This window comes from Nerophis ophidion, linkage group LG22 (genome assembly GCF_033978795.1).
Source record: "Nerophis ophidion isolate RoL-2023_Sa linkage group LG22, RoL_Noph_v1.0, whole genome shotgun sequence".
Taxonomy (NCBI): Eukaryota; Metazoa; Chordata; class Actinopteri; order Syngnathiformes; family Syngnathidae; genus Nerophis; species Nerophis ophidion.
This window is the reverse complement of record NC_084632.1, coordinates 26,425,191-26,445,314: the sequence shown is the minus strand read 5'-3', so window position 1 is coordinate 26,445,314 and position 20,124 is coordinate 26,425,191. Positions and strand designations below refer to the sequence as shown.

Sequence of the window (20,124 nt, the reverse complement as noted above, 5' to 3'; positions counted from 1 at the left end):
TAATATTCTATTCTCCCCCCCCCCCCCCTCTGTTTACCTGTATGTCTTCTTTTTTGTAAGGGGCGCTGGAAGCCGGCAGACCCGTCAGCGATCCTGTTCTGTCTCCCTGTAATGTTTGTCTGATCTTGAATGGGATTGTGCTGAAAATTGTAATTTTCCTGAAGGAACTCTCCTGACGGAATAAATAAAGTACTATCTAATCTATCTAACCATCTGATTGGTTACAACCATAGCGGTAACAGCCAATCAGCAGTGCATATTCAGAGTGGTAACAACAAATCAGCAGTGCGTATTCAGAGCACATGTAGTCAGCGCTTCAGCGGCGAGCAGATAGGTGTTTAGCAGGTGAGCAAAAGGCTGCGTACTCTCCCCAAATGTTAATAAACACTTCCCAGTCAACTACTACTAACATCACTATGAACCCGTTGACGTTCTAGAAACGAACTGCAGCTCAGCTCACTCACAGTCCTGGCTTGAGGTGAAGGCTAATTAGCTTTTAGCGTAACATTAGCTCATTTTGCGGTGTGAGGGTGTGTGTGTGTGTGTTATGGACATTTTAAATTGAGTTGTGTTGAGGCAGCAAAAAAGGACATTTTGTTAAATGAAGAGTCATAGTTGATATAATAATGTAAGTGCATCATAAAGCCTACATGAACTCCATGGTGTTCAGGGATAAATAGTCTCTCTTAGTGCTTTTGTACTATTTTTTTCAGCTATAGTTACATTAATCATTAGTAATGTAGCAGCCTAGTTTTGAATGGCGGGGTCCTTGCTATCACATGTTGATACAAATATAACATTTACATAATAACAATCAACGACAGGCTTCCCAAATGCTGTAATAAATTAAGCATGATGAGTTAACTTGAAAATGTTTAATGTTGCACTTTTTATTTGTAGAAGAAAATGTAATTTTATTTAATCTAAGCAACAACTTGAGGTAGTTTAATGTGAATTAACGTGGGCAGAATTATTATAGTGTTCCTAATGTTAAAAGGATAAAGCCATTGTTTACAAATTTGGTAAATAAATAACCCAAAAAATTATATTTTGATGTTTTCTTTCTGTACCGAAAATGAACCGAACCGTGACCTCTAAACCGAGGTACGCACCGAACCAAAATTTTTGTGTACCGTTACACCCCTAGTATGTATGTATATCAATGTATGTATGTATGTATGTATGTATGTATGTATATATATCGGTGGAGGGAATACTTTGAAGACATCTTCAGTCCCATCAACACATCTTCTTATGAGGAAGCAGTGCCTGGGGATTCTGTGGTGGACTCTCCTATTTCTGGGGCTGAGGTTGCCGAGGTAGTTGCCGAGGTAGTTGCCGAGGTAGTTAAAAAGCTTGGGTGGATGAGATCCGCCCAAGGTTCCTTAATGCTCTGGATGCTGTGGGCCTGTCTTGGTTGACAAGACTCTGCAACATCGCGTGGACATCGGGAGCAGTACCTCTGGATTGCCAGACCGGGGTGGTGGTCCCTCTCTTTAAGAAGGGGAACCGCAGGGTGTGTTCCAACTATCGTGGGATCACACTCCTCAGCCTTCCCGCTGAGGTCTATTCAAGTGTAGTGTAGAGGAGGCTAAGCCGAATAGTCGAACCTCAGATCCAGGAGGACCAGTGTGGTTTTCGTCCCGGTCGTGGAACTGTAGACCAGCTGTATACTTTCGGCAGGGTCCTTGAGGGTGCATGGGAGTTTGCCCAACCAGTCTAAATGTGCTTTGTAGACTTGGAGAAGGCTGTGGTGAGTGCTCAGAGAGTATGGGGTATCGGACTGTCTGATTTTGGCGGTCCGTTCCCTGTATGTTCAATGTCACTGCTTGGTCCGCATTGCCGGCAGTAAGTCGTACCCGTTTACAGTGAGGGTTGGACAAAGGGCAGCTTTGGCGGAAGCCAAGGATGCCCTTTGTCACCGATTCTGTTCATAACTTTTATGGAGAGAATTTCTAGGCACAGTCAGGGCGTTGAGGGGATCCTGTCTGGTTGCTGCAGGATTAGGTCTCTGCTTTTTGCAGATGATGTGGTCCTGATGGCTTCAACTGGCCAGGACCTTCAGCTCTCATTGGATCGGTTTGTAGCCGAGTGTGAAGCGACTGGGATGAGAATCAGCACCTCCAAGTCAGAGTCCATGGTTCTTGCCTGGGAAAGGGTGGAGTGCCATCTCCAGGTTGGGGAAGAGATCTTGCCCCAAGTGTGAATTATATTTATATAGCGCTTTTCTCAAGTGACTCAAAGCGCTTTACATAGTGACACCCAATATCTAAGTTACATTTAAACCAGTGTGGGTGGCACTGGGAGCAGGTGGGTAAAGTGTCTTGCCCAAGGACACAACAGCAGTAACTAGGATGGCACAAGCAGGAATCGAACCTGCAACTGTCAAGTTGCTGGCACGGCCACTCTACCAACCGAGCTATGCCGCCCCAAGTGTAGGAGTTCAAGTACCTCTGAGTCTTGTTCACCAGTGAGGGAAGAGTGGATCGTGAGATCGACAGGCGGATCGGTGCGGCGTCTTCAGTAATGCGGACGCTGTATCGATCCCTTGTGGTGAAGAAGGAGCGGATCCGGAAGGCAAAGCTCTCAATTTACCGGTCGATCTACGTTCCCATCCACAGATATGGTAATGAGCTTTGGGTTATGACCGAAAGGACAAGATCACGGGTACAAGCGGCTGAAATGAGTTTCCTCCGCCGGGTGGCGGGTCTCTCACTTAGAGATAGGATAAGAAACTCTGCCATCCGGGGGGAGCTCAAAGTTAAGCCGCTGCTCCTCCACTTCGAGAGGAGCCGGATGAGGTAGTTCGGCATCTGGTCAGGATGCCACCCGAACGCCTCCCTGGGGAGGTGTTTAGGGCACGTCCGTCTGGCAGGAGGCCACGGGGAAGATTGTCTCCTGGCTGGCCTGGGAACGCCTCGGGTTACCCCGGGAGGAGCGGGACAATGTGGCTGGGGAGAGGGAAGTCTGGGCTTCTCTGCTTAGGCTATTGCCCCCGCGACCCGACCTCAGATAAGCGGAAGAAAATGGATGGATGGATGTATAAACATATGTATATAGTTTAGATAGCGTATATGTACAGTATATGATAGGACGGTACCCTATTATTTTTAGAAATCTGTTGACAAAATGTTAGCCTCTTCCAAGTTTTTTTATCTGAACTTGGGGGCCGGAGTGGTGTCATTCTCAAATCGGATTTGGTGCCTTAGCTGCCTGTTAAATAAAACTGTCATACCATATACATTGGGAGAAAATATTATAGTCTCAGACGTTTATGTTAAATCTTACAGGGTTCACTGATATCTGCAACATCAACTAATGGTGGAGATGCTTGTAAATCACAGTTTTGCTTGCCACTTAAATCATAAAAATTAGTCAAGAGGCAGCTCTTATCTCAAAATACTCCAAGGCTGGGGGCACACTTAAGTTGAGGTACCGCTGTACTTTATTTATAATAATTGTTTTATTTATATATTCAATGTGTGCGTGTTTTTTTCAGATGCTCAAAGAGCCCTAGAGCTACTCCAGCAGTACCGGACAAAATTAGATCAGAGGCAGCAGAACCGGAGCCAAGTTAAACAGTGCCCTGTTGAGGAAGATGACCAGTTGAAACAGTCATTGGACCGAGTCATCAATGTTTTCCAAAGTCAGCTCTTTTGTGCCCTGCTTGGTAAGTATTTTTTGATGTGTCTTACAACTCAGCGAATCAACACTGCATATTTAAAATACCAGTAGGTCGTAACCAGCTCCACTGTAATCACCGTGGGTTTAATGTGTAGCAGCTGTGGCTATAATTGTTATTCTTAAGCTATTATTTGGTATGAATGGATGAAGTTTCCTCAGAGTGATATTTTTGGTTTTGAAAGTGTACTATATGAAGTTAAGGTAGGGTGTTTTTTTTTTGTAAAACAAGTCCTAAATTAGTATACATTTTATGTTTTTTCATTGTTTGCTTTATTAGGTAGTGGTCATAGGATGTAAAGTTGCTCATTGGCAAAAAACACAAGAGCACTCTTTGTTTATCTGTATTGATGATGGTGGCTTTTTTTGTACAATCTGTTTTGTCTGTGCTTTGTTTGGGCTTACAATGACAAATGCATATATTTTAAGCAGCTCATTCAATTTGCAATATTTTCACACACAAAAATTACCTTGTTCTTAAATTGTTTGCTTGAATCCATTTTTGCCACAACCATACATCTGAGGATAATTATAACTTATTGCTGGTGTTGTCAAAATTATCTTGAGCAGGGAGCCACAGAACCCCTTACAAAAACAGTACTTGCCTGCATGTAATAAGTGCAATGTTAATTTATGTGCTGTAATGCAAGCAATGTAAACATAATGTATGCCACATAGTGGAAACATGCTTTGGGTGATTAACAGCAAAATAAAATTAAGATATAGAACATAGATTTAGTTTCAAATGTTAGCTATTGTGCCTCACAATAAGATGGTACTTGATTTGATTCCCGGGATCGGGGTCTTTCTGTGTGAAATTTGTATGTTATACCCGGACTGTGATAATGTGAGTGATATTGTGTGTTTAACTATGTTGGCCCTGAGATTATATGGCCACTTTTCTAGGGTGTACCCCACCTTCCACCCACATGCAGCTGGGATAGGCTCCAGCCCCCCACCCCTACCCCGAGAGGGACAAGCAGTAGAAAATTGATGGGTGGATGAGTGGCTTAATGGATGGGTGTTGTTTTTTGCACAAAAAGAGAAACAGAGGAAGACATGCAGTATATACTCTGGAGCTGAGTAAACTCGCCACTAGAGGCCACCAGTGTTTTAGCTGTGAGCGATTCCAATTGATGGGCTCAAAAAATCCTGCCACCATTAAACTATTCCACAACCCTAACTACTGTAGTTGAGCAGGTATTACGCTCAATTTGCCTTCTGAATTGTTCACTAAGATAAGTGTGAATAATCTGCTGATGCTGCTGTAAAAGAGGAATCTTAAACCAACAATACTTATAGAAAACGGATTGATGACCACAGGCAGGACGATGGAACAGTTGGTGCCTCACAATAAGAAGGTCCTGGGCTCTTTCCGTGTGGAGTTTGCATGTTCTCCCTGTGACTCTGGCTTCTTCCCACCTTTAAAAACATTCACCTGGGGGATAGGCGGATAAACAACACTAAATTGAACCTAGCGTGTGAATGTGAGTTTGAATTAGGGCTGGGCGATATGGCTTTTTTTTTAATATCTCAATATTTTTAGGCCATATCGCGATGCACGATATATATCTCAATATTTTGCCTTAGCCTTGAATTAACACTTGATACATATAATCACAGCAGTATGATTATTCTATGTGTCAACATTAAAACATTCTTGTTCATACTGCATTAATATATACCGGTACTCATTTTAAACTTTCATGCAGAGAAGGAAATCACAACTAAGTCAAATGACCAAAACTTTATTTATTAAACAGTTTTTAGCAGGTGACTTTTCAAATGATGCTACATATTGGCAGTAATGCTACTTTTGGTTGCAACAGTTGTGCCCCACACTTGACAAATTAAAGTTGTCTATTCGACATCTTCCGCTTGAAGCTGAACCACCGCCAGACGATGGGCTCCCTGCTGTTTTTCTTGGGAATTAATTCTTCCTTCATTTGTTACCAGATTCGCACCTTCTTTCTCTCGTATTACCACTCGCACGGCTTCGCTAGCATCACAGCTAATGTTACCCATGCTGCTACCTCTCTGCTCCGCGAGGGCGTATACTTATGTGACGTATGACGTGACAGTATGTGACGTGTGTAAGAAGCTGCGCTTGCTGTCTGTGAGAAGGAGACACAAGAAGGAGTGGGAAGAGCCTGCAGTGTAATGCCCGCAGCTAAAAGCAACTGCCTGAGAACGAATACTCGAATATCACGATATAGTCATTCTCTATATCGCACAGAAAAAAACCCGCGATTTATCGCTCATATCGATATATCGCCTAGCCCTAGTTTGAATGTTGTCCATCTATCTGTGTTGGCCCTGCGATGAGGTGGCAAATTGTCCAGGTTGTACCCTGCCTTCCACCTGAGTGCAGCTGGGATGGGCTCCAGCACCCTGCGACCCCGAGAGGGATAAGCTGTAGAAAATAGATGGATGATGATATTCTTGTATCTGTTTTTTTCATGTATATAGGTATGTGTACCACAAACAAAGATGAACTAATTGTCAATGATTAATACTTAGATTACATTGGATTTACACTTTTGTTGTTTTCTTCCAGATATTCAGGAGTACTATGAATTCACACTTGTTGCTGACAGCCAGTGTTCACCCAATCTAATAGGGGACACAGGGACACCACCCTCCTCTGAAAATGTTTTATCAGAAAATTCTGCTCTGCCAGTGCCCGCCTCTGGTTCCAGGACCACTGTAACCAACGCTGGGACATCCCAGCCCAAACACATATCTCCAATACCCAAGTGTATCAAGTCCCCTGCGCCTCAAATTCCAACACCCACAAAGAAGCCTCTTTCCGCTCCACCACAGTCACAATCACAAACAGCCAAAGTCAAAAACCGTGCCCCGCCTCCTCCAATACCGGATGGATCTTTTAAGTCCAAAGGAGCTGACATTTGTAAGCCCTCGTCCCCATTTGCTTCTCCTACTGCAGTTATAGAGAAAGGTGTGGCATCCTACACTGTCCCTCCATTATTAAAAACACAGAATCAGATCTCGCCAAACGGTGCAAACACATCTCAAGATGCCAACGAAACCAGTGTTTCTTCAGAATTTTCCTCATCAGTTGTTGATAAACCAAAAAATTCTACCAGTCCAGCTGATCAGGCGACTGTTTCAAGCCTCGCCATTGGCACACTTCAAGGCTTCATCGCTTACACTACTCCCGAGAATGCCACTCTTCACAGCAGCCCAACTAACCTTACAGTCACAGGCGCTACCCTCTTTGCATTAACTGAAGACCCAGGCTCAGGCAAAAACCAAGACTCATGTAAAAACAGTCCCAAAACAAGTCCGATGACTCCCAGTCAAGGAAAGTTTACATATTGCACCCCCAGTCCTAACAGTCCTTCTGGGCTACAACACAAAGGATCCCATGAGAGGTATTCAAACTTGATCTATGTCATTTTGTAAATGTAAAAAGAATTTTTTGTATATTATTGGACTGATAAATAAAGTACATACTGTACTCACTTTTTGGAAAATATGATATATATATATATATATATATATATATATATATATATATATATATGAAATATATATATATATTTATGTATATATATATATGTGTGTGTGTGTGTTTAAAACCTTAATATGTGAATATTATACAAATTCATAGCTGATATTAAAATATTTTATTAACTTAAATTCCCCCTATTTGTTATGATCTTTTTTCCAAGTGTAACAGCCCACCTCTTCTCCCTTTAGCTCTGGTGCAGGCAGCCCTGCTCCAGCTCCAAGCCCAGGACCCAAGGTAAGACTCTCTGCTTCATTGGTTAGGAGGAAACCACAATGTTTAGAAGTAACATTTTTTCAAAACAGCAAAGATTGGATGCAGATTTTAAGTAGTCCTATACAGTATGTCATGAAAGAGTTTTGCTGCACGTATGCATGGAAGTGAGCTAAAAAGCTGTGCAAAAGTGCTTTTGTTGTAGTGATAAGGAAACTGGCATGTTATGGTATAACTGTGGTGGTAGTTCAAAAGAACAGAGCATGCTTTTTCTGAAAATGTATCTTTTGCATCATTACGGGTGAGGAGTGAATCCTGTCACTTTGTGCTCTTTTACGTAGAGTTTTTTTCTTTGTATGTTTTTCCTACTGATTTGAAGAGATGCAGACTGAGGCAACTCAGAAGTGGGAAAGATGTGCTGTTGATATTGTAATAAGAGTGATCTTATAGTGAGTGTTTATTGTTCTCTCTGGTATGCACACTGAGCATTCGTTTGAACTCAAATTGGGGTGAGAAGTAGACTAGGACAACGACACAATATAAATTGTATTTATTTATAACCTAACTGGTAAATAGTAAAAACTATGTTTATAGTTTATTACCCTGATAGATGGCTTATGTGGGTATTTGTTTTACAGTATTATCTTGTAGTTCAGATATATTATCAGACTCACATACACAAACAAACAAACAATGTTGGCAATCATAGAAACAGACTGAAAAGTTTCAGTGTCACAATTATCATTTCAGATCAAGGGTCCCCAAAATTTTTGGGCGATATTGAGTTAAACAAATTTGGCCAAGGGCTGGGCTATCTATTTGTATACATTTATGCAGTACTTCTCTTCTGTAAAGTAAATTTGTACAGCACAAATGGAGATCTACATGTAACCTGGGCCATCTCACAGGCCAGATTTCAGAGGGGTTGTTGTTTGGGGACCCCTGTGTAATTACATTCATCTCACTACAATAATGGATTAAAAATAGTGTCCCATTAGCTCAAAACTGTTGGATTACAGCACTGATATTGAAATCTTAATCTGCTTGATTTCTCTTTATCATCAGTGCTAACCCCTTTCAATTTTTCTAAATTCTTATTAGTAAGAACAGGCAAAGACACCTTTTTTTAAATCTGCATATATCCAAACATATATGCACTATGAACAAATCTGTACTTGTCCAACGTACATTTTTCGATTCTCCTTTTTGTATTGCCAGTATTTAGTACTCTTTCTTACCAATTTTGCTCCATCTGATATCTCTCTCCTGTAACTGTATTTGATCATTGTGTTGATGACTGTTGTTGCTGACCTCTCGTGCTCCAAGAAAGCAAGCATCTCTCGTAAGAAGCTTACTAAAGGCTGCTTATGGACTTTACTGAAGTCAAGCTATTTCAGGATAGACAAACAGAGTACAAAAAATTAAGAGTGAGCTTTAGAAAGACAACTTCCAAACTGATGCCTATATTGGAATATGCGGCGTACTGACAGAGAAGACATGAGAAGACTTCCAGATCGGCTTTAAGATTTCTGAGAACACAAGGATAAATTTGTAGCAGGACTACCTTTTCCAAATCAAGAAGGTCACTCGGGAATTGCCACCTGTTGTAAAGAACTGGAGTAAGTTTGTAGTTGCAGTTCTGATACTATTGGGATATCCCTAACGGTAGATACCAACCATAGTAACTCTACATTCACAGCCAATGTAATGTACTTTTGTGTATTTTTTGCCACTGATGTAACATTTTGTGTAATACTGCTATTAGCAGACCATTGTACACAGACGTACAAACAAGTACAGCATGCAAGCTCCTTCCTCGTGCATTTAGCTGAGGCCCACCCTGATTTCTAAAATACTTTTATATACCGTCTTTTATATATATATATATATATATATATATATATATATATATATATATATATATATATATATATATATATATATGTATATATATATATATATATATATATGTATATGTGTATATGTATATGTATATATATACATATATATATATGTATATGTGTATATATATATATGTATATGTGTATATATATATGTATGTATATATATGTGTGTATGTATGTATGTATGTATGTGTATATATATATATATATATATATATATATATATATGTATGTATATATATATATATATATGTATGTATATATATATATATATATATGTATGTATATATATGTATATATATATATGTATATATATATGGGACGGCGTGGCGCAGTGGAAGAGTGGCCGTGCGCAACCCGAGGGTCCCTGGTTCAAATCCCACCTAGTACCAACTTCGTCACGTCCGTTGTGTCCTGAGCAAGACACTTCACCCTTGCTCCTGATGGGTGCTGGTTTGCGCCTTGCATGGCAGCTCCCTCCATCAGTGTGTGAATGTGTGTGTGAATAGGTAAATGTGGAAGTAGTGTCAAAGCGCTTTGAGTACCTTGAAGGTAGAAAGGCGCTATACAAGTACAACCCATTTATCATTTATATATAAAGTGGGACAAAAAAAAATTTAGTCAGCCACCGATTGTGCAAGTTCTCCCACTTAAAATGATCACAGAGGTCTGTAAGTTTCATCATAGGTACACTTCAACTGAGAGAGACAGAATGTGAAAAAAAAATCCAGGAATTCACATTTTAGGAATTTATCTGTAAATTATGGTGGAAAATAAATATCTGGTCAACCATTCAAAGCGCTCACTGATGGAAGGAGGTTTTGGCTCAAAATCTCAAGATACATGGCCCCATTCATTCATTCCTTAACACGGATCAATCGCCCTTTCTCCTTAGCAGAAAAACAGCCCCAAAGCATGATGTTTCCACCCCCATGCTTCACATTGGGTATGGTGTTCTTGGAATGCAACTCAGCATTCTTCTTCCTCCAAACACGACGAGTTGAGTTTATACCAAAATGGATACATGGATGATACAGCAGAGGATTGGGAAAATGTCATGTGGTCAGATGAAACCAAAATAGAACTTTTTGGTATAAACTCAACTCGTCGTGTTTGGAGGAAGAAGAATACTGAGTTGCATCCCAAGAACACCCTACCTACTGTGAAGCATGGGGGTGGAACCATCATGCTTAGGGGCTGTTTTTCTGCCAAGGGGACAGGACGATTGATCCGTCCGTGTTAAGGAAAATATGAATGGGGCCATGTATTGTGAGATTTTGAGCCTAAACCTCCTTCCATCAGTGAGAGCTTTGAATGGTTGACCAAATACTTATTTTCCACCATAATTTACAAATAAATTATTTAAAATTCCTACAATGTGAATTCCTGGATTTTTTTTTTTTCACATTCTGTCTCTCACAGGTGAAGTGTACATATGATGAAAATTACAGACCTCTGTCATAATTTTAAGTGGGAGAACTTGCACAATCGGTGGCCGACTAAATACTTTTTTGCCCCACTGTGTGTGTGTGTGTGTGTGTGTATATTTGTATATATGTATATATATATATATATATATATATATATATATATATATATATATATATATATATATATATATATGTATATATATATATATATATATATATATATATATATATATATATATATATATATGTATACATGTGTATATATATATATGTATATATATGTGTATATATATATATGTATATATATGTATATATATGTATATGTATATATATATGTATATATATATATATGTATATATATATGTATATGTATATACAGTATGCATATATATGTGTGTATATACAGTATGTGTATATATACACCCGACTCATCATATAAATAAAAACATTTCCCTTTTGCCGTATTATGGATACCCCCAAATCATGTTCCCTCTAATTTTCCATCTGATTCGCAGGTGTGTAATTTGTTGTAAGTTCATGCTCTGTGTTGGTTTTGTTCTTTGAACAAGACGATGTTCATGCACGGTTCATTTTGTGCACCAGTAAAAAAAACAATAATATTGTCTTGAATTTGAGAAAAAAAACATTTTATTTTTCACTAAAGAAGGGTTTGGTGAATGCGCATATTAAACTGGTGGTGTTCGGTACCTCCATTAAGGTTAAGAACCATTTCCCTTTTGCCGCATTATGGATACCCCCAAACCATGTTCCCTCTAATTTTCCATCTGATTCGCAGGTGTGTAATTTGTTGTGAGTTCATGCTCTATGTTGGTTTTGTTCTTTGAACAAGACGATGTTCATGCACGGTTCATTTTGTGCACCAGTAAAAAAAACAATAATATTGTCTTGAATTTGAGAAAAAAAACATTTTATTTTTCACTAAAGAAGGGTTTGGTGAATGCGCATATTAAACTGGTGGTCTTCGGTACCTCCATTAAGGTTAAGAACCATTTCCCTTTTGCCGTATTATGGATACCCCCAAACCATGTTCCCTCTAATTTTCCATCTGATTCGCAGGTGTGTAATTTGTTGTGAGTTCATGCTCTATGTTGGTTTTGTTCTTTGAACAAGATGATGTTCATGCACGGTTCATTTTGTGCACCAGTAAAAAAAACAATAATATTGTCTTGAATTTGAGAAAAAAAACATTTTATTTTTCCACTAAAGAAGGGTTTGGTGAATGCGCATATTAAACTGGTGGTGTTCGGTACCTCCATTAAGGTTAAGAACCACTGATATATATTAGGGGTGTAACGGTACATAAACATTTCGGTTCAGTACGTACCTCGGTTCAGAGGTCACGGTTCGGTTCATTTTCGGTACAGTAAGAAAAAAACTAAATATACATTTTTTGATTATTATATATTATATTATAGGTCTTATTGTCTTATTGTGGCGGTCCGTTCCCTGTACGATCAGTGCCAGAGCTTGGTCCGCTAAATCCTCCACCAAAAATATTTTGATGTGAAGGAATCGAAAACTTGGATAGGTCAATAATTCATAATAACATTGATTTTGATTCAATATTATGTTTTGAGCAATGACAGTTTGAAAGAAAAAACCCCAGCTTTGTTTAAATAGACAACGTTGCAACTTTTTCTAAATTACATTTAGCCTTTAAGCTTTTTTTATTTCACTTTTGTTTATGTTTTTGTTTATTTTAATAGTATTTTTAGAATGTGCCATGGGCCTTTAAAACATTAGGTGTGTGCCGCAAATGGCCTCCGGGGCACACTTTTGACACCCCTGCTATAGATATTAAAAAATTAAATCAGAGCCTGGCGACGCAAGCATGTTTATCATAACTCTCTCGCTCTGTTTGTCTCTGTCCCTCCCTCACGAATGCTGCTGTGTGCACACATTGTCTTGTTTTTAACCCTTTCTTAACCTTAAACATACATTGAAAATACACGCAACCCTAACTTAAAATGCCGGACATTCGAGGCATTTAAGAAACTCCACCCGGACAGCCCCGCAAAAGAGGACATGTCCGGTGAAAAGAGGATGTATGGTCAGTCTATCATAGCCCAGTCATTGCTAGCATGCCGTGTGTTGTTTTTTTTTTTGATTGATTGAAACTTTTATTAGTAGATTGCACAGTACAGTACATATTCCGTACAATTGACCACTATGGTAACACCCCAATAAGTATTTCAACCTGTTTTAAGTCGGGGTCCACGTAAATCAATTCATGGTGGTTCGTTGGGGTGCAACGGATCAAAAAACTCACGGATTGTATAATTTTTTTCGGATCAGCAAAAAAAAAAAAAAGACAAGACAAATAAACAGAAGTTTTGCCGTTTTGTTTTTTAACACTTTTAAATCATTAAATTAAAATATATAAAATCTAGTTCAAGTGCACAGGGCATAATATCTTCTGTTTAACATAATTAATGAAAAACAGTGCCACATAAAAAGGGATTTCTCCTTTGCTCCACTGCTTGTGTCAGTACCTGCACAAAGTGACTCTCGTAGAGGGGGCGTGTCTTCTCATCTCCCACTCTGCTGTGATGAAATGAGCGCTTATGGCAGGGGTCGGGAACGTTTTTGGTTGAGAGAGCCATACAAGCCAAATATTTTAAAAAGTATTTCCGTGAGAGCCATACAATTTTTTTTATTTTTTTTTAAAACTGAATACAACTATATGCGTGCATTTTTAAGAAAGACCAACATTTTTAGACTATAACTAGTCTCTAATTCTTTTTAATAACATTGTTATTCTGAGGCTAGCCAAAAATAAATAAAATACTTTTTACCATTAACGCCACTTCTTGAACAGGTGCGGTAGAAACCGATGGATGGATGAAAATGCATGAGAATGTTTTATATTTTGAACGTTATTTTTGATACTGTGGTTACCAGCGGATTTATTCATTACTTATCGTGTTAAGCAATGTCAGCTAAAATTTATCTGAGAGCCAGACGCAGTCATCAAAAGAGCCACATCTGGCTCTAGAGCCATAGGTTCCCTACCCCTGGCTTATGGTCACATATTTCCCCTGGACCTCCACCCTTCTGTCGTGAGCGCAACAGATTACGCTCGGGATAGTTCGTCGACAACTTTTTTCTTCTCTTGCTCATAAAAATCTGGCACAATCTTATCGTTGAAGTTGGTGCGCGATGGTATGTCGTGATGTGGCTGAAGTACTTTCAGCATGTGTTTAAAACCCTCGATTTGCACAATGGAGTCTGCAGCTATAAACACACCGATTAAATGGCACGGAGCGTTCAAGTTCCTCCGTTACTCTGCTCGCCATTACCACGCTGTGCGAACAACTTTTATTTTTTTTGTTTTTTTCATAAATCAGACCGCGCGGATCACGTGTGGCTACACGCATACTGATATCCTATACTTACACCCATAACAAATGTTTGTAGTGCAGCCATTGTGACTCTAGGTTTGACATTGACAATGCTGGTTATGTGTCAGAAAGAGTCAAGACTGACCATGTTGCAACTGTATGTTCACACAAATAATGTTATATTTTTACACTGGTCTCTTATGACTGTTTTTACTGTATCAAGGCCACAACTTTAACGTGTTAAATTTGATTAAATAATGACTAAACTAGTTTTAAAAAACACGTTGGTGTATCATACTTTCTGACACACTGATAATGCCTTGAGTGACGTCAGCACACTAGCACCAAAACTAGTTAATATATATTTTTTCCTTAAATACTTGATGGTAACAAAAAGAAGTGCATAGTTGTATGCAAATTGTGCACCAAAGATTTTACTTATACCTAAAGCAATTGTAGCTGTAAAGTCCTTAACTATTACTGCTACTGGTTGCCGAATATAAATGAAGCTAGTTTAGGCATGTGCAGCTTCCAAAGCTTTTTCTCTTTCTAACCTTTCTGTCTTAAGAGCCTTTTCATTTTCCTGTTCCAAAGCCTTGAGTCTTGTCTTTTCCGTTTCTCTCTCTTTTCCTTCTCATGTTGTTGCTGCTGGAGAAGGGCTTGCTCCAATGCTCTTTGCCTTTCTAGCTCTAGAGATCTCTCTTTGGCCAGAGCTTGCTCTCGCTCTTCCTGCTCCTCGGCCAAAGCTTGTTCTTTCCCGCCTCTCCTTTTCCAAAGCAGGTTTTTTCTCCAACTGCAAAGCTTTTTCTTGTTCCTCTTTTTCTAGAGCTCTTTTTTGCTCTTCCTCTTTTGCTTGCTCTTCCTCATGGGTTCTTAACCTTGCTCTTTCCAACACATGAGCCGTTTCAGCCTTTAGTTCAGAATCCCTGTCTTTCACTGCGGAAGCCGTGAGCCCACTCACAGGACTTTGGGCTAAATTTGTTAATTTTTCCTTTTTTCTAACAAAAATATTTATCATCATAAAGTCACATGAATAAAACTCACTTTGTAGCAAAACGGAAAATAAACGGGAGCAAACAAATACTAGCCTGGCACAGTCAAACACTGTTGCGACAAAACATCCTAGCCCCTCCCCAAGTAGACTGGGACTTGGCCTTGAGCCAACCTCTTAGTGACGTCCTGAACTTGACAGACAGAAAGAGTATATGGCTCTAACAGCAATCAATCATTCAAAGTTTATTTATAAAGCCCTTAAATCACAAGTGTCTCAGGGCAAGAAAATACTCAACCTAATAGGTTACAATGAGAAACCTTGGGCGACCGGTGCATTGGACGTTGAGTGGATCTTGTTAATAGTGTGAGAGTCCAGTCCATAGTGGGGCCAGCAGGGGATCGTGTTGAGTGTCGACAAATCAGCAGCGCTTAGAGGTCCCCAACTGATGCGCAGAGGAGTGGTCCACCCCGGGTGCCGATTTTGAACAGCTAGCACTTCATTTGTGGTCACCTAATAACATCTCCACGCAGGAGAGGGGGGCAGAGCAAAAAAGACACGGCAAATCAACTGGTCTAAAAGAGGGATCCATTTAAAGGCTAGCGTATGCAAATGAGTTTTAAGATGGGACTTAAAAACTTCTACTGAGGTAGCATCTGTAATTGTACCAGGAGGGCATGTGTTGCAGCCATGAAATTCTAAGTTAATTATTATTTGCAAAAAAAAAAATGAAGTTTATGAGTTTGAACATCAAAAATCTTGTCTTTGTAGTGCATTCAATTGAATATGGGTTGAAAATAATTTGCAAATCATTGTATTCCGTTTATATTTACGTCTAACACAATTTCCCAACTCATATGGAAACGGGGTTTGTACTTTGTTTTATTAAATCAAATGACAGCCATATTGGACATGAAATCTGAGATTAAGTAAATGTTGGAAAACTCATTTACCCGGTGTTTAATTATATATATTTATTATATTTATCTTAATTATTACTTGTCGTGATTCTTAATCAATTTAAATAAATCAAAAATAGATTGAAAAAAAGATATATATTTATATTTGTAAAACGATTCAGGCAAACTATGTTTTTGATATGCAGTAGATGCCCATAACTGCTGTACATATTTACTTTAAAAAAGAAAAGTGTTGATATTTTTTCTGTTGCCTTATTTGTATCTGACTTTATTGAATGTTTGGGGAGAATTTTATTAAACAAAACCAAGTGTCTTTTAAATAATATATATATATATATTTCTCATTTATATCAAATGCATATATATTTTTAATAGAAAAAATGTAGGTAGTCATATACTAACGGGCACCCAATGTTGATTAAAAAAAAGTATTGATTTTGAATTTAGAATCGATTCTTAATCAAATTGTTATCCCCAAGAATCGAATCAAATTGAATCATGTGGTGCTGAGAGATAAACAATTGTTGTTTGTAGTTTACTATTTTCTCTCTAGACTCTTACTAATGTACTAGCTGATTTCCTGTTACTGCTGGTTACTACTTTTATTCAAGCTGGTTTTGTCGCCAATCTTATCAGTTAGAATGTCTTACCGTAACCTGCTCTTTCTTCCTCAGTGTGTCGCTTGCTTAGCTATTCCTGCAGTGATGATAATACTTGTAAGTTGATTGTAGTTTACTGTATTTTCCGCCATAAAATAGATGGTAAGTTTGAAGCGCTCTACGCTGTCTACTTAGCTGCATTAACTTTGTATTTAAAGTAAAATAAGACAAATCTAGGCTTAGTGTGTTTACGTTCGTATTTACTTTTTTGGTATGCATTTTATTATTATCCGTTTTTAAGGTAACCTTAAAGGAGAACTGCACTTTTTAAAATGTTGGCTATCATTCACAATCCTTATGTGAGACAAGCACACACATGCACACACTTCCTTGTTTTATGCACTTTATGGAAAAAATGGTATCAATATGTGGCTAACAATGCAGGTTACTGGGATTTGAACTACTCTGCCTTTTAAGTGCTCTAGAAACATTAAAAAAAACCCTCCATTAAAGTTTTATATACAGGCTGCCGCTGTAAGTGTATACAGTATGTAATGTAGTAACAGTCGCATCCATAATATGGTATATTAACTATATTTTAGTCATTTTAAGCATTATGGCAGTGCATTGATTTCAGAGATGCATCACAACTCATCACGGCAGACATTATTGAGAGCCAACAACGACTACTTTGGGACGAATTATGATCAAGATCTAAAGCTGCTCAATTATTTGAATTTTAATCGTGATCACGATTTTGGTCGCTACGATTAAATGAAGGTGATCGTCGGCGTTATTAACATATAAAAAGCAGGCTCTGCTACATATCAATTAAAGTACTTTCACAACCAACAGTCAGCCAACCACCACGGGGCGACCGAAAAACGGTGAAATCATGTGAGAGTGAGTAAGCGTGGCATTCACAGTTAATCAGCTGGTCGCCTGTAGCTCCCGAAAAAATTGGGAAAAGTTAAGACATTACATCAGTCCCCTCCTATGCCGTAGAGTGACCCACAGCTTGCCAACAGGTAGGCATTTTAACCCCGGAACATGCACGCACGCCTCACCGTTTTTGAGGCACTCTCCCGCTCGTTCCCTCAAACCCGAAAATGATCCTGCGCGTTTAAACCAACAAGCTGTGTTAGTGTGCACAATTAAACAAAGTATACAGTTGCGGAGACAGGTTAAGCATTGAAAACACTTTCATTCTTTCCTCAACCACCATTGTTTGTCCGTGACGTGAAGCTAATAATCCGAATAGAGTTTTGGTTGCTCACAGAGCGGAGCACCCTCCATCGGCACAAAAGCCAGACGAACAGCTACAAAAGCGAGGGTCCCACAGTACAGCAAGTAAAGTAAGTTTAACCGGCACCAAGGGACCCCATATCCATTCACCTCTTAAAGACATGTATAAATAATGGATGTAATAACATTTTCTTTGGCAAAGACATGTCCTATATATACTGTGAGCTGTACACTGTGGTACTTTTAAAACGTGCCTTTTGTGCATACCGTATTTCCTTGAATAGCTGCCGGGGCGCTAATTTATTTAAAACCTCTTCTCACTCCTGCGCTTATTCAAGGCATGCGGTAAAAGTAAACAGGCGCTAAACATTTTAAAACCTCTTCTCACCCCTGCACTTACCAATAGCATGCAGTAAAAAATTGAGTGTGATAAAATAATGAATAATTCTTATGCGGCCGCGGCCCGGTGGTAGGGGACTACTGCTCTACAACATGTCATCGCGACCGCCTTTACACAACGCTATCTGCGTGCTGGCCGGACGCATGCATTTCGCTTATTGTCATATGAGATTGCAATGCATACTTGGTCAACAGCCATACCTTTTACACTGATGGTTGTGATATAAACAACATTAACACTCTTACTAATATTTGCCACACTCTGTGAGCCCACACCAAACACATTTTCCCGCTAGCGTGTATTATATAGCCAAGAGTCATGGATGGATGGCATTGTGGGTAATTCTTTTGTTGCGTTTATAATGTGTTACAGAGCCGATGTTCTCCCTAAATGTCTTTGGTGTGGGTTCACAGAGTGTGGCATATATTACTAAGAGTGTTAAAGTTGTTTTATATCACAACCACCAGTGTGATCTGTATGGCTGTGGAACAAGACCCCTGGCTTACACATAGTAAAAGCAAAAAAAAACCTCCTCCGCCATTATGAAAATGACGACAGGCGAAGCGTCACTCACAAATTTGACCCGGCGGTAAAAGTAAGCATGCACTAATAAATTTGGGGAGCGAGTTTGACCTGGCAAGAATTCAAGGCAGGCGCATATTACATGCCCGGCGGCTATTCAAGGAAATACGGTAGTCCTAATTTTTCACTTGTTTGCACTTTATGATCACGCTTTGAAACGGCATATTTATTTTTAGTTAGCCCTTTGTCTTTTGTATTTTTTATTTTATAACTAATTAATTTTTGTAGTTTCATTTTGAAAAATGAAAGTTCACAATCATACTGTTTGTTCAAAATAGCTAATCGTGATTTCAATATTGATAAAAATAATCAGGATTAGTATTTTGACCATATTTGTGCGGCCCTATCCAGATACTTATATTTTTGAGCCTGAATATACAGAGGATAGGTACACGTTTTAGAAGCGGGTTGCTAAGTAGGTCCAGCTGTAATTAAAAACTTGGTATCATGTAGCAGTGTTGGTAAGTTCTAAACATCTATCTATCCATCCATCCATCCATTTTCTACCTCTTATTCCCTAAGGGGTGCGCGGGGGGCGCTGGTGCCTATCTCAGCTACAATCGGGCGGAAGGTGTACACCCTGGACAAGTCGCCACCTTATCGCAGAAGTTCTAAACAAGAAATACAAAATACAAACATAATGAAACAATAGTTCACTGTGAACTGCTTTCACTGGGATGCAGACTGATGGAATGTTTAAATATTTCAGCACAAGACTTGTGTTCTCTTTTAGATAAGGAATTAATCATAATCTTTACACCCTGGATAAAAAAGAAAGGTGGACGCAAACAAGCATAATGTCCTGTCTTCTTATTGATGTCTTCATGTCAAAATTTAATTTCAAAGTTGACCATCTATTCAGTTTATGAACACAGCCTTCTACTATACAAGTGTGAGGCATGATTCATAATCTATCCATCTTCTTTCGCTTATCTGAGGTCGGGTCTTGGGCGCAGCAGTCTCAGCAGAGCATCTGTAAGCCTATGAAGCCAACGGGTGTATCCTGACTAGATACCCGGACCACCTCGTCTAGCTCCTTTCGATGTGGAGGAGCACCAGCTTTACTCTGAGCTCCTCCCAAATGACAGAGCTTCTCACTTTGTCTTCAAGAAAGAACCCCGCTACCTGATAGAGAAAATTGTACTAGTACTCATGATCTTGTTCTTTTGGTCACAACCCAAAGTTCATCACCATAGGTAAGGATAAGAACATAGATCGACCAGTAAATTGAGAGCTTTGCCCTCTGGCTCAGTTTCTCCTTCACC

At 39.2% G+C, this 20,124-nt stretch overlaps 1 protein-coding gene across 7 annotated transcripts in view; it reads left to right on the top strand.

Moving 5' to 3' along the window:
* LOC133540738 (discs large homolog 1-like protein) overlaps window positions 1-20,124 on the top strand; it is a 213,634-nt gene that overhangs the window by 20,597 nt on the left and 172,913 nt on the right. For 5 of the 7 annotated variants that reach the window (XM_061883613.1, XM_061883614.1, XM_061883615.1 and 2 more), the window contains exons 2-4: window positions 3,500-3,670; window positions 6,239-7,076; window positions 7,405-7,450. In XM_061883613.1, coding sequence (XP_061739597.1) covers window positions 3,500-3,670; window positions 6,239-7,076; window positions 7,405-7,450 — 1,055 coding nt within the window. Of the gene's footprint in view, window positions 1-3,499; window positions 3,671-6,238; window positions 7,077-7,404; window positions 7,451-8,870; window positions 9,046-20,124 lie in introns of those variants that run through there. The other 2 variants (XM_061883621.1, XM_061883627.1) reach the window with 2 other exon arrangements.